This window comes from Alexandromys fortis, unplaced genomic scaffold, assembly GCF_014885135.2.
Source record: "Alexandromys fortis isolate MF-2015 unplaced genomic scaffold, M_Fortis_MF-2015_v1.1 scaffold_3, whole genome shotgun sequence".
Lineage (NCBI taxonomy): Eukaryota > Metazoa > Chordata > Mammalia > Rodentia > Cricetidae > Alexandromys > Alexandromys fortis.
The window spans coordinates 12,226,789-12,241,273 of NW_026067909.1; the positions used below are offsets into that span (position 1 = coordinate 12,226,789).

Here is a 14,485-nt window from a genome sequence, read left to right on the forward strand (position 1 = left end):
GAGGAAACTGTATCTTGGCATCTCACTTTGGGCCATACATTGATCTAGGATGCCTGTCTCCTAGCCTCAGGATCAAATTTTATGAATTCCTAAAAGCTGGACAGAAGGAGCCATCAGGGCTGGAAGCTGGGGAAGGAGGGCGGCTGCACGGACTTGGCTCCCAGGCTGAGGACTGTACTCTGCTAATCAGTGCGGCTGGTAATTGGCTAACTCCCTGCAGACAGCTATCTTTGTCTCTCTGAAGTATACAGGGGACCTTCGGGCGTCCTTCCATCTTGGGGGAGGGGTTCCTGCAGGAAGGCAGGACTCTAGGGCTGTCCTGGGGGAGTCAAACAGGTGGGGTCTTCTGCTCCTTGTAGAAGCCAGAAACCTGATCCTCTGTCCAGCAGAAGCTTCCAGGGCTCAGAGACAGGCCTATGTGGGAAAAGACTGGGCCTGATAAAAGGATGCTAGCTAAGCCCAAAGGGTGATGTTTGGATCCAGAATGGGGTCAGGAAGTGAGTTTTACCAGCCTTACGGGCAGGGCAAGGTGGGCCTGGCTGGTGGGGCACCATGTGACACCTCGGATCCCCCTGAAATGCATCTCTGTCTCTCTTACCTCTCTTGTCAGCCCACCTCAGGCCCAGGGCTCTTGCACTGGCTGTGGTCCTGGGCACATTTTCCCAGTCCCACCTGACCTCTCAGCACCTATTCAACCCAGCCAGGCCCAGACTAGTTCCACTCCATGGCGACACCACTCACCCCAGCTGCCATGCATCTTCCAAAAGTTGAGCCCCTCAGAGGCTCCTGCCAGGAATGGTGCAGACGCCGCAGACACCCACATCTTTGTGCAAAGCTAACCCTGTGTTACTGCTGAGACGCCTTTTAATATCTGGCCTTATTTATGTGGGTATGACTCATTCACCAATTACCGTGAGATGGAGATACTTTGCCTACTAATATTTAAATTGCAGTTATCTGAAGCTACGGGAAAAGGAAGCAAGGTCTGCTGGTTTGCATTTGGCGGGGATGGGCTAGAGGATTCGGGCTCTGGCCCTTACCTGCCCAGTTGCCTCTGCCTCCCTGCTCCAGTCAGACCCTGCTGACCAAAGTGTCCTATGCCTTGTGTATCTCCTTTCTGACATTTGGTGGAGTTGGGGTCTGATGGATCACTGAGACCTTCTGGAACGTCTCCTAGTCCTCACAGCTCCCCGTGGCTCTCTGTCAGATCAGGAAACAGAGCAGCCTCTGCGCCAATGTTGAAAGCCGCTCAGGTACTCCCCTGCCTCTACAGCCCTGTCTCTTTCTGTCTTACCCTCCTCCCCTGGAATAAAGACCAGTGGAGTAGAACCTCAGGAGGAAAGTAAGGATCGTCTCAGGGCATCAGGTGTGGTGTGCCGCAGAGAATGGGAAGTTTGACTAACTGCATTTTCTTCCCTTCTGGTGACACCACAAAGCTTTGCACCTTGAGGTCTTTCTCTGGCCTGAGCTGAAGGGAAGCATGGAGCCTCATACACATAGCCAACTTGCCCTCGGTACCCACCCTCGGTGCATCCTCAGAACACAGCCTTGAGCTGGCTGAGGCAGGTCTCTTTAGCGGAGGCTCCTGGGGTATCGCATGTACAATGAGGGAGGGAGCACCCTCCTGTCCTCGGTGAGGGCCTAGTTGATTACCCCGTCGCTGGCATATGCGGCCACTCAGCTTTTTAGGGAGACCTGGAGGCCTTGAAACCTGCCCCTAGCACACCCTGAGGCTTGTCCTTAGCACATCTTCACAGTAACCTCAGTGATGAGCAGCCATGTCTAGCTTCATGTATGATCATGTGACAGCTACTGTGTGCAGTGTGGGAGCTCTGTGCTCAGCAGGTATCTCACCCCTGCATAGACCCCAAAAACACATTGGCTGGGTGCAGAATTCTGGAGTTTAAAGACTTCACTGTGGCTAATGCAGTTCTCTGGTGACACTTGGACCCAGGAAGTCCTGATACAGATGTGAGAGATGAACTCGGGCTCCGGGGATCAGCTTTCGCTCTAGTAGCCAGGGACCTTGAGGGCAGCTTGCCCTGGAATCCAAACTCCTGGCCTTCCTCAACCAGAGCCTTGCTTATCAATAAGAGGGCACTATAGCCAGGAAGGCAGAAGATGGGGAGCTGGAAAGGGTATGATGGTTAACTGGGGGACAGACCCAGGACCCTGCTGCTAGTCTGGGCTGCCCCGCAGTCCACAGATACGGCAGAGAGTTGGAAGCAGTGGCCCCAAGTAGGCTCCATGTGGAACCTGGTTCTGCTTCTGCTACTGCCTTACAGGATGCTCCCCATATCAGAGCATTCTTTACTCTGAGCATCAGATGGGTGAATCTAGGTGGCATTAGAAGCTAAGGATAGGCCCCGGCTTTCTCACAGCAAGTAATATAAGGCTTCAGGGAGCTCTGTAGACACTGGCAAGACTCTGGAAACTGAGTTCTCGTACTTCTGTTCAAGTGACAAGGACAGGGCCATCCTCAGAGCTCTCTTGCACAGGCCTTCCCAGGCCCCCAGGTAGCTGCTTGGTATGGCAGTGTGGCATGCCTCAGCTCAAGCCCTGGGTGGGGGTCGGGTAGAGCAATGGGTCGGCTGTTATTCATGTCACTTAAATAGGACTAGAGACAGACTAGCTTGTTGTGCCTGGAACCAATGGGGGGGAGCTGGGCTCTTCACTCATTCATTCAGTTTCCTGTGTGTTAGGAATTCCCAGCTCCCAGTTTCAGGGCAAGAGGAAACAGTGGCATCTCTTAGCACTGTGAAAAGCCCAGAAGGCCGACTGCTGCACTGGGAATCCTGAGGGACAGTGTCTCCAATGACAGGGTCAGCCAGGGAGGTATCTTGGAGGGGGTAACACCCTGAAAGATAACGGAGGTATTTGAACCTGCTAAGGTGGGTGTGTGGCTTTCAGTGTGGGGGAGGGGCTTGCCACCATCTTTCCATCTGCTGACTTGTCGTGTGGTTTGGTTGAGATCTTGTCATTTTGAAGTAGGGTGTCACATACCCCAATCTGGCCTCAGACTTGCTGTGTGTAGTTGAGGATGACTTTGGAATCCTAATCCACCCGCCTTCATCTCCTGAGTGCTGGGATTGTGGGTGTGAATTATATTAACTATGCCGGCTTTGTGCTGTGCTAGGGATCGAACCCAGCCAGGGCTTTGCGCGCATTAAGCAAACACTGAGCCATGTCCTTGGATTCCATTACGCGTTCTAATGACATATATATATATATATATATATATATATATATATATATATATTACTCAGCCATCACTGGCAGCACTGTCGCAAATAGAAGTGCACTTGAACCCCTGCCACTCTTGATGAAGGAGCTCTGGTACATGCTTTTATACAGAAGCAGGAGTACAAAGAAGGGGGTGCCTTTTCTGGAGTCAGAGCCTCACCCCCAACCGGGTAGTTCTTCTCCAAAGGGCTGTATGTGGGGACACCTTGCTTTGTCCTGCAAACATGGACTCATGTAACCCCACAGCCAAGTACTAGAAATCTCCTAGTTATTCTGGTTCTGCCAAGGGGGAAACCGAGGGTCAAGGGAGTTCCTGACCAGGCAGCCCATGGCTGCAGAGTACAGTGCCTCAGCCCACATTGCCTGGCTCCCATACCCCTCACTGAAGCCACAGCGAGGGGAGACACGCCTGTCATCAGCAGCAAGCACTTCCGAGTCTCACCACGTGCCCGTAGCACCTGCCACATCCTCCCTGCCAGGACTTGAGAGCCTCAAAATGTTCTGATGCACGGAGAGCCTTTTTTTGTACAAGAAGTAAAATTATTTTCCAGCCTGTTGTCAGGCAGCCGTCAAAAGACATGGAAATGAAGGGCTTAGTGAGTCTCTGAGAGGAAGTCCCATGGCCAGGGTTGGGTGTAGGGACGCAGGCTGTTGGCCATGCAGGCTGTGGAGTGGTGATTTGGGGCTCATTCAGGGTCACTGTATCACTCACCGTCTTCCTGAAATTGGTTCCAAGGGTACAGTATGTGTGGACACTGAGTGGTGGCAGACAGAAATGGTACCCACATTCTGCAGGACGGGAGTTTGGGTAGACAGCTCCATGGTTGTGATTCTAGACTGCGGCTCTCTGCCATCTCCACATCGTGTACTGCCCTGTTCTGCCATCCGGAATAAAACCAGCTTGGTGGATGTAGATGTAGGATGCTTATAGATGTAGCAGTGTACACTCAGGAGGCTGAGGCAGGAGGATGGGGAATTTCAGGTCAGGTTGAGCTATGGACTGAGACCCTGTCACTAAAGGCAAAAGAGAGAACCGAAGGAAATGGGTGTTTGGTGCCCTTGGCTTTTGGACTGTGGTATCGTCATGCCTGTAATGCTGGCGGAGGCAGTGGCATCTCCAGGACCCAGGCACCCTGCACAGCCTCTGAAAATCTCTAGAGAGTTCTACGGCTGCTCTCAGGGACCCCAGGATGGGGAAGCTCCCAGAACATTCCAGAAATCTCAGACCCCACCATGAGAAAATGTACTGTGAGCAAAGAACCTCTAGCAGTCCTAAAGAGAAACAGCTTTTGGATTTCATCTCTCCCTTAATTTTAATTTTTAATTCCCACACTGTAGTTTCTGCCGTCCTTAAAGATGGTATCAGTGGTGCCAGGGTCTGCAGTTTGCTACCAGCCTCAGTCAACACGACCACAACATTCCACAGAAGCCTGGGTCAGCACTGGGCCCCCTGGTCAGGAGGTGAAAGACCCCAGGGAATGGAGTGGGCAGCGCTGTGCTCCGAGAGGAGGACCTGGGCTTGCTGTCTGTTGACAGATTCTAAGCACAGAGCCACAGCGGTGTAAGCCAGACCACGACTGCTCACATGAGCTCCTTATTCACACTGATGATCATGGCTGATGTCTTGCCAGCCAGGCATGCTGAGAGGTCACTGGCTGTAGTAGCATCATAGGATGAGGGATAAAATAAACACCCTGTGTCTGTTTGTTGTCTGAAGCCAAGAGGAGAGATTCAATGGTAGGGGTGGGGTACAGAGCTAATATCTCCTTAGGGTAGGGATGCCATGACCTTCCCCTGACAGCAAGAATCACCACATGCAGGTAGAGACCCCTTTGTTCCTGGGGTCATTCAAGGACAACACGATAGGACTGTATCAGAAGCGGCCCACTCCCAGAGCAGGAATTCTCAGAGTGTACTATGAGACACCCCCAGTTCTCTTCAACTGAGTCTACCCCAGACCGAGTACCCAGGACTCTGCCTGTTCAGATCTCACAGTCCCCAGCTCACCTGTCTACCGTCCCATTTGCCACAGCCACAACACAGGTCACCCCCCACTCCATGTTTGGCTGCTCTCAGCCTTGACAGGGAAGATTCTTTTAACAGTGGACGATGGCAAATGCAACCTCATAACTGGTCAGTGCTGAAAATGAGTGGCTGAAAACTTGGCCCGGCATGGGCCGTGGGGCCTCTGTCACAACCCTCTGCACCTCCCCCACCACCAAGGCTCGGGGAATATCATGGGAGGAAGAGCAGATAGAATGTATCACGAGAGGATATGTGGAGGCTTGTGAGATACTGTCTTTTGGACATGGCACAGTCGTTGCTCCGTGAACTCCCAGCAGCTGTGGTTGTGGCCTGTATAAGACCTTTACAAGGCCAAGCTAGCCAGAACTGCAGTGTGGATGGGAAGGAGCTCACGAGCCCCTCTCAGCTGAAGGGCTATTAGCACTGGATGGCTGCTGGGTGAGGGAGAACCATTTTTCTATGAATTTTAACAGGGAAAAGAAAGACCTGATGTTGAATGTCCAAGAGAAGATAGTGGGGTCACTGGGGTGAATATGACCAAAATGCATTGTAAAGGGAAGAGAAAAAAAAACTGTTTAAAGGTGTCTAAAGAGAACATCCTTGGTGTGGAATCACAGTGTGTGTGGGGGGGTCCTTTGTCACATCATCTTCTGTCTGTAGTGTGGCTATTTCTCCTGGCTGCACATGATATCCATTGCTACACCTGTTGCCCTCCTGACCAGCACAGCTCACTCTCCACAGCCTGATGGGACGTGGAATTCAGGCTTGGCTCTGGCTGCCACTGAGGGAGCTGGATAGAGACACTGTTCTGCTTGGTACAATTCCCAGCTCTTCTCCTTGGACAGCCCAGGGCCCTGCACATTTCCGCAGCAGTTTCTACTTGTGAACAAATGCACCCAAAGGAGCAGCTACCTCATGTATGACTGGTGGTGATGGCAGCTGGGGACTTTGTATCTGGGCCATGTGACATGGCTCCCTTGCTGGAGTTTGGGAGTTTGGGGTTCTGCTCTAGGGAAGATGGGACAGAGACCTGCTTATCCCTTGGTCTTTTGACATATCTGAGACCCATATGGAAAAGAAGGTTCGCCATCTCCTTGATTCAGAGAGGGCATAGCGTGTCCAGGGACAAGGTCTCCTTCCACCTCCACCAAAGGTCAGTGTCAGATGTAGGATCTTGGAGGGGGGGGGCATGACTGGGACAAAGCCTGGCCTTTGGCTTCACAACACAGTTGTGGGCACACACTCTGTATCACACAGTGGCCAAGGAGTTGCCAGAGCAGTGGGTGGCAGGGAAACTTGGCTTGGGTGCAGCTTTGCGCTTTCTGGAAGATATCGATCCCCAACAGATGGAACAAGCACTGAGCATCGCCGGTGTCCCAGAGAGTTCCCAGAGCTCTGGCGAGTCCCCTGAGCCCATGTGCTGAGGGGCATGACTGCCAGGGTCCCTGGCCTGTGATATGGGGCTTCCTGTATTCGTGGACACTGCTGTCACCACCCCAGTCTGGCCTTCAGCCAGTGTTCCATGATGATCTAGAAACCTCCATGTTGAAACTTTCCTACTCTGTCTTTAGTTCATCCCTAAAAGCTGCACCCTCATGGGTGATACTGTGGGCAGAGGTCCTCCTGGAAGCTGCCCAGCCTTGCCCAGAAGGTCCAAGTTGCCCAGAAGCCACATGCACGATGTTGCAATAATCACTAGACAGCTGCTCCGTCTCTAAGCCAGCACAAGTCTCAGGAGCCGTTCTGATGCCACCCGACTGTGACACTACAGGGGAGGATGTCACCCAGGCGGTTTTGACATGGCTGACGACCGTGTGGGCCCAAAGGAAATGATGTTTAAATGCTCAGCCGACATGAAGCTCACACACAGACACACAGTGAATCAGGCACAGTCTCTCCCTTCCCAGAACCCAGACAACGCCTGGCACAGAGTCGGCCATCCTGAGCATGCTTAGGAAGGAAAGTGCCACTGCTTGGGCATGCCAGCCTGCTCTTCCTTACACCGCCATTTTTGTTGACATAAACTGTGTCAGCCATATGGAATTGAATTCAGTGCTCCAGTTGCTTTTTCCTGTCTCTTCCTTTCCCTTTTCTTCCCCACCCCCCTGGGTTTGGGAAGCTGTTCTCTTAGCAACCGCAGAAGCTCACACTTAATTACCGCCCCAGTGGCAGATGCACCCCATACAAAGTCTGACCCTCACACTCGCTCCTGCTCTGGAAACACCTCCACCCTGGCATGGACATCATTCCCCATCCTACCCACCTTTGCTTGCTCCCCACATCACGCTTTGTTTGCTATACAGTTAGAACTTTCTCAAGGCAGCAGTTGGGGAGATCTTCCCATGCTTCTAGACTTCTGTTGGGGTGTGAATGCCAGAGGCATGTGGGGAAACAGCTCTGAAGGGCCCACTTTTGCCAACTGCCCCCCAACTGGGGTGCTTTTTTTCTGACTACCTGGTCAGTTATTATTTCCCATTCCCTCCACCCAAAAAGCAAATGTAAGCAGTAGGAGGCGGAGCCCTGCTTTCCCAGGGTCAGTATCAGAATGGGGAGGGCGGGAGAAGTCATGCCACTTGTGTCTGTTTCTTTCAAAGGGAAATAGGTCACTGTCAGGATTCCTGAATCCTGCCATGCCTACCCAGGTGTCAGGGATCTTTTGGTGGCTTGTCTGAAATGTAGATATTTCCCCCTTGACTTTCTTACATCTGCTAGCTGACAAATAGATTTGGCTTCTTCTTTAAAAAATGTAAAAAAAAAAAAAGAAAGAAAAGAAAAAAAGAAAAAGCACAGCACTTTATATTTAGCCACAGGCGCACGGAGCACCCGGCAGAAGCCGGGTTTCCTTGGATAACTGGGGCTCCGGCTCACAAATGCCTCCCGGTGTCTCCTGGACGCCAGCTCGCGCGCAGTCGCCTGCTCCATGTTAACCCTGCGTGGTGCTGCTTCCCCGATGCCCTGCTTGCTCGCCCAGCACAGTGGCATTGCTCACATGAGGATCGCCGCCAGAGGTAGCCGGTTCTGAGAGCAGCCTCAGTCTGCGCACAGTTGCTTCCCAGCTGACAGACAGAATATGGGGTGGGCTTTGTCACCAGCACGCTGGGTCTGGCATGCCCAGCGATGCTTGGGGCTGCAGAGCGCCCAGACGCCCGCCACTGCTCGCCGGGTCCCAGCCGCGCCAGCTCCGAGGGGCCGGGCTGCGCGCCTAGCCTTCCTGCCCGCCGAGAGGGTTATATAATGAGCGGACTGCTGCCAAAGTCACAGGGAAAATGAAGTCTTTGTTAAATGCCTTCACCAAGAAGGAAGGTAAGGAGAAAGCTGTAGGAAGCGTGGGGTGCCTAGCGAGCAGCTGTGGGCTGCTTCTGTGGGGAGAGGGGACTCGGGTGCCTCCTCAAATTGCTGGTTGTGGTTCATCGCTCAAGGAATAATTGCCCCAGCTTTGTGATTTGGTTTGGCTTTAGCCGGGTCTGGAAGATTAACACAGATGAAGGTGCCTTTGTATTTTAGTGTGTTCCTGAGCCTCTGGTGGAACTGCATTCCAGAACATCTCATCCAGAGAGCCTGTGCCGGAGGGCACATTGGAAAACTAGGTCCTAGGGAAAATAGAAGAAGTTTTGGCTTTCATCCTCCAGGGCACCTGGAGAATGTGAGCACCTGCTAAGGAGGGTCAGGGCACATGGCTGGGTGCACCCATGGCATCCTCTCCCAGTGCCAGTTGCCAGTTCTGCCTGGCTGTCCCTGGCTGCGAAGCCATGGGGTGCATGAAGAATCCCTCTTTATCATACCTTGTATGAATTTTATTGTGGGGAAGAAAAAAACTGTATAAATAAATGCATGTAAGACAGCTAAGAAAATATCCACCCACCTAAGGGCTTGCAGATTGCCTGAAAGAAGGAAACCGTTGGGTGGCATATTAATCATTTTCAGACAGGAAAGAAGCTATTTTTAACACTTTATGAAAAAAAAAACATCCTTTGCGTGTTTGGTCCCAGTCAGAGAGTTTTGTCAGACGGCAAGCTCTTTCTCTGATGAAACCAGGTTTCCAAAGAGGTGACTTTAAGAAAATTAGGAAGCTCACTTTCCACCCAAGCTCACTGTGAACTAAACACCAGAGATATTTCAGCAGCTGAGAAACTAATTTGATGAGAGGTTTGGCCATTAAGCAAAGCGATTTTCATTAAAACCTTCACCCTAATGTCACCTGTGTGGGTCCATTTGACTCACTTGCCTGGTCTTTGGGGTGAAATGTGTATAAATGTCCCGGCTGTTCTATTCTATGACCCTGCCTGCATGGCTTCGCCTGCGTGAGGACAGCCTGCCCCCTCCTTCCTTCAGAATGGAAATAGAATAGACTTGTTTCTTTTTCTAATGAGGCTTACCAAAATTCGCCATGTGGGACTTCGATTTTTAGAACCCATGGATGACATGACTCTCAGAGTGTTAAATAATGCTATTGCTATTCTGCGTTTCTATGGACTTTTCTACAGAATTTATCTTCCCATTGGGCAGGACATCGAGTTCCCTCCCCAAAACACTCACTTTGCCATTAAGGGTGTTAATGCCTTACTGGTTACATAGTCAGGGATGCAATCAACTGTACTATTAGGGATGGGTGTCTCTACAGATGCAGCCTCAGGGTACCTGCCTGTCCGGGTCTTGGAGCCGTGTGATACATTCCAGGTGCCTCACCCAAGGGGTACTCCTGGAAGCCCCAAGGTGCAGGGACCATCTTATCCTCTCCATGTCTGCCAGTCTTTTGGCTTTCACACCAAAAGAGTATGCCAGCCCCGATCTCAGTGATTGACAGATGAGGCCTGATGGGATAGCGGGGTCACCTGTCCTTAAGGCCTTTTAAATCCAAGAGGACCACAGACTCCCTGTTGGTAACAATTATAGGCTCCATGGTGAACACTCTGAGACTTCTCAGGGTCCTACTCAGGGTAACGTCATCAGTAAGGTTTCCTTTGTGCCCAGCCAAACACACCTGATAGCCTGACCTGGCTATGATTCTCTTGGAGCTGGGTGGGCTTCTGGGGCTCTATGCCTAGCTCTTCAAGAGCACAGGCTCTTGGCTCCAAAGCAGAGACTACCGGCCTTTGGTGCTCCTGGTCTGTCTCTGGCCAGCCCCTGTGAGTCACATGCTGGAGAAACTGGGAGTGAGATAGCACATAGCCAATGGCTTGGTTGAGCATCTTCTCCCATCAAAAGCTTGCAGAGGAAGCAGGTTGCATGAGACATGCCTCTGTCCACTGGAGGAATGAGGACTCCTTTTATACATCAAATGACCCCCAAGCCCAGCAGTTCCTTCCCCTGCCATATGGCTTCCCTCTTGGCATCTAGCTCTGATTCTTAGGACAGAGAAGTGTCTTGACTCACAGCTGACCTGAAAGAGCACTCTCAGAGCCACCTCTGTCCCTGTGGGTTTTTTCAGTACCACCTTTATCCTTGTGAGTTTTGCTGGGGTCACCTCTTGAGCTATGCCTGGGCTATCTCTGTCCCCATGACAGGGATACCTCTGTCCCTGTGAATTGTGCTTAGGCCACCTCTGTTTCTGTGAGCTTTGCAGGGCCATCTCTGACCCCGTAAAGTCTGCCAGAGCCATTCCGTTCCCATTAAGTGTGCCTGAGCTACTTATTCTAGTACTACTTATATCCTCATAATTCTGATGTCCAGATGAGTAGAAGGCTGTGGACTCTGTGATATGGGGTGCCCACCTCTGACTTCTGACCTTGGGCAGCTGATACCATAGGCTGTCCTAAACTGTGGTGTTCTGCTTCTCTTTTGATGTCAGGGTTCTTACCCAGGTCAGTTCCCCGGAAGCCCCGGTTCTCTGGCTTCACAGGGTCCTGTCTGCAAAACAGAGCTCTAGCCTTGGGCAGCACAGGCTTTAAGGATATAGGGACAGAAATCTTGTAGCAAGGCTTCCCTGGGCATCAAGAGGCTAGGAGATGCACAGTGTATCTGGCCATCAAGGCGAGGACAGCTATTGTCACTGTCATTGTAGCCTGGAGTGCCACTCCTGAGAGACTGTAGAGATTGATTTCTTTTATTGACCAAGCAGCTGAACGCTCTGGGTGACTTCAGCGTGAACGCCATCCCTTGAGGTGTCCAGGTTTGCTTTAGCTGAGTCCCTGGGTGTGTTGGGCTCGGGAGTGTGAGGACCCAGCTCTGTCTAGACCTTTTCATGAGATGCTCAGTGAAGTGGGGCCACCTGCTACTGCTGCACGGTACTAGGCCCCACTTGCTGGGAGAAGAAAGGAAAGATTCTGAGGTGTTGTGGTCTCCTTTACCTAAGTGATGGGGGTGGGGAGAAGTGACTGGCTTCCCTTGCAGGGAAAGCCGTGACCAAGGCTGTGGGCCTGAGTGGTTCATAAAGATGAAACGCCCCTTAGTCCCCATCCTGGATGCTGAATGCCCAAGCTTAAAGTGACACGACTGATTCCCTGAGGTCTGTCTGTGACTTACAGATATCTTCTCTGTATCCTTATGTCATCCTCTGTGTGTCGGGATCCTAATCTCTGGATTATGATGATTGCCGTCGCATGAGATCATCCTAGTGACCCATTTTAATGTAGTCACCCCTGTAAAGGACTTCTTTCCACAAGTGGTCACATCCTAAGGTCCTGGTTTATACCCTAGCGTATGAACTTTGGACACACAGCTCTGCACATGGCAGAGGTTTAGTCCCGTTTCTAGGGGATGATCCTGATCCATGTAATGTCCTAACGCTTAGTGACATGGGGAAGCCTGTCCTTACCTGTGTCATGGCTGTGTCTTCCTGCTGAAGGCATGGGCTGGCCCGATGGAAGGCCTGACCCTGAGTGCCCTCCATCGAGGTCCTGGCTTGAGTTTCCATGTGCCTCAGTGTTTCTCTGCATTCATGTGGGGGGCAAGTCAGGCTTTGGGGAGCCCAGCAGCAGATCTTGCATCAAGCCTTCAGACGCATCACCGATTTGCACGGGGGCTTGGATGCATGCAGACCTGGCCTCCCTGTGTCCCTATTCCCTGGCATTACTCATCTGCCTCTCTCTTTCTCTCCTCAACCCAGTGCCCTTCCGAGAGGCCCCAGCTTATTCCAACCGCAGGCGGCGGCCCCCCAATACATTGGCTGCCCCCAGAGTTCTTCTGCGTTCCAATAGTGACAACAACCTCCATGCTGGTGCACCGGAATGGGCTGTCTGTTCTGCAGCCACCTCCCACCGAAGCCTCTCACCCCAGTTGCTGCAGCAGACACCCAGCAAGCCCGATGGAGCCACGAAGAGCCTTGGAAGCTATGTCCCCGGGCCCCGCAGTCGCTCCCCCTCACTCAACAGGCTCGGTGGCACTGGCGAGGATGGCAAGAGGCCACAGCCACATTGGCATGTGGGGTAAGGAGAAGCTGGGCAATGGGCATGGGCTCTTGTGGGAGACGGTTAGCCATACATGTTTCTCAACTCAGGCTACCCCAGAAAACACCAAGGCTGTATTCTGTTCTCTGAGCCTGGGGGCTCTCTGCTTAGCCTGGTACCCTTAATGGCTATTTTTCAGCATGGGTGAGGACGCTGAGCTGTGCAGGGGCCTTATATACTTTCCAATGCCTTGACTCCTTGGTTCTTGTAATGAAATGGCTTAGGGAACCAGGATAGAGAGTACAGTCTGTGGTGTCATACAGCCTGAAGTACAGTCTGTTCAGCATAGCAGGGGCTCAGAGTCCCTCCACCCACCTCTGAAGCAAACTAGAATGGGGCAGGCTAAGGGACCAGTCAGGGTGTCACAGCCTGGACCTTCTGTAGGAAAGGGGCTTCCAACCTGCACAGCCAGGAGGGGACCTACATCCCTATGTCCAGCTCTCAGACACCCCTCTGCCTTCCCGAGTTTCTTAGCCAAAAGAAGAGACTCTCGGGATTCATCTCATATGGAAGCCTTGAGGCCATATTTGGTGGCCATCAGAGAGATTCAAGGCAGCACAAATGGATCCTCTGGCTTCCTGTGATCCCTGTGTCAGGTAGTGGAGGATGGCGGGATGCACCTGCCATGGTCCTGTCTTCACTGGAGGGTTCTGTTCGCCTTTCCCTGGTATCTTTTGTCTCCCTTTCCTCAGTCTCTTCCTTTTGATTTTCTTCGCCCTATCCTACCTAGTACAGTATGACCCAGAAAGAGTGGGAAGCGGTGTGCTTGTCCAGTCTCTGCTCTGGGCCTACATAGCACAAGTCTCTGTGCTCACCTCTCCAGAGACGGCACCCTCTAGTGGCACCCAGAGGCACAGCTGAGTCACAATCCTGAGCCCATCCTGGAGATTTGTGTTTACCCTATGGAAAACCTGGGAGGTGGGTGAGGCAGTCCAGTACTTCCAGGTCTCTCTCAGCTGCCCAGATGTGGAAGAGTGCTTAACATCACAGGCTGATCTAGCTGTGCTCATCACGGGGACATTCCACTACTGTCTTTCCTGTCCTGAGTGACTTTTGCTTTGGCAGGAAGAAAGGTCTGTGCTGGTGAGACCACTGGGGAGACAGTGGTATCCTTGGTCCATCACCAGTTGCGTTCATCTGGGTCAGGTTGTCTTTCCCAAGTCCCACCCATCTCTGGGGTTTCAGGTCGTGAGGTGAGGATAGTGACATTGACATCACTATCTATTCCCCCCAACAAACACCAGTTCTTCGAGTGGTATCAGGAAGGACACCCTCTTGAGACAAGGATCTCACATTGCAGAGCAAGGTGCTCAGAGACCATAAATCATTCTAGGTGAGCCATGGACTTCAGAGCACACAGGACAGTCTAGTATTTCTCCTGTAGACCCTAGGAGATTCTGGGGTAACCACTTTGTCCATCCCAGCCTATCAGACACAGGTGTAAAGGTGTCAGATTGCCCTGTGGCTCTGGCCTGTTTCTACCCATGTGTTTTCCCTCTGGATCCATAGGAACATGGGGATCTGCACACTAAATCCTGCCCTCGGTGGAGCAGAGACATGGTGACCTTGGTGATGAGGGGAAAGGGCTCCCTCCCCTGCCTTGCATCCTGATCCCTGGGCTGCTCCAACAGAAATGGGAGGAGAGAGAGAGGGACGAAAAGGGAATGAGGGAGGGAGGATGGAAGAGAGAGAGAGAGAGAGAGAGAGAGAGAGAGAGAGAGAGAGAGAGAGAGAGAGATTGTTTTAAGTCCTGCTCTCCCTGGCCACTTTCTTATCCCCCAGGGCTAATGTGTGGTAGCATGTCACTCAGATACCATCAATACAATGTCAGT

At 52.1% G+C, this 14,485-nt stretch overlaps 1 protein-coding gene across 5 annotated transcripts in view; it reads left to right on the plus strand.

The window, feature by feature from the left end:
- Shank2 (SH3 and multiple ankyrin repeat domains 2) overlaps positions 1–14,485 on the plus strand; it is a 434,250-nt gene that overhangs the window by 179,195 nt on the left and 240,570 nt on the right. For all 5 annotated transcript variants that reach the window (XM_050137009.1, XM_050137013.1, XM_050137010.1 and 2 more), the window contains exon 12: positions 12,314–12,632. In XM_050137009.1, the coding sequence (XP_049992966.1) occupies positions 12,314–12,632 (319 nt within the window). The remainder of the gene's footprint in view (positions 1–12,313; positions 12,633–14,485) is intronic.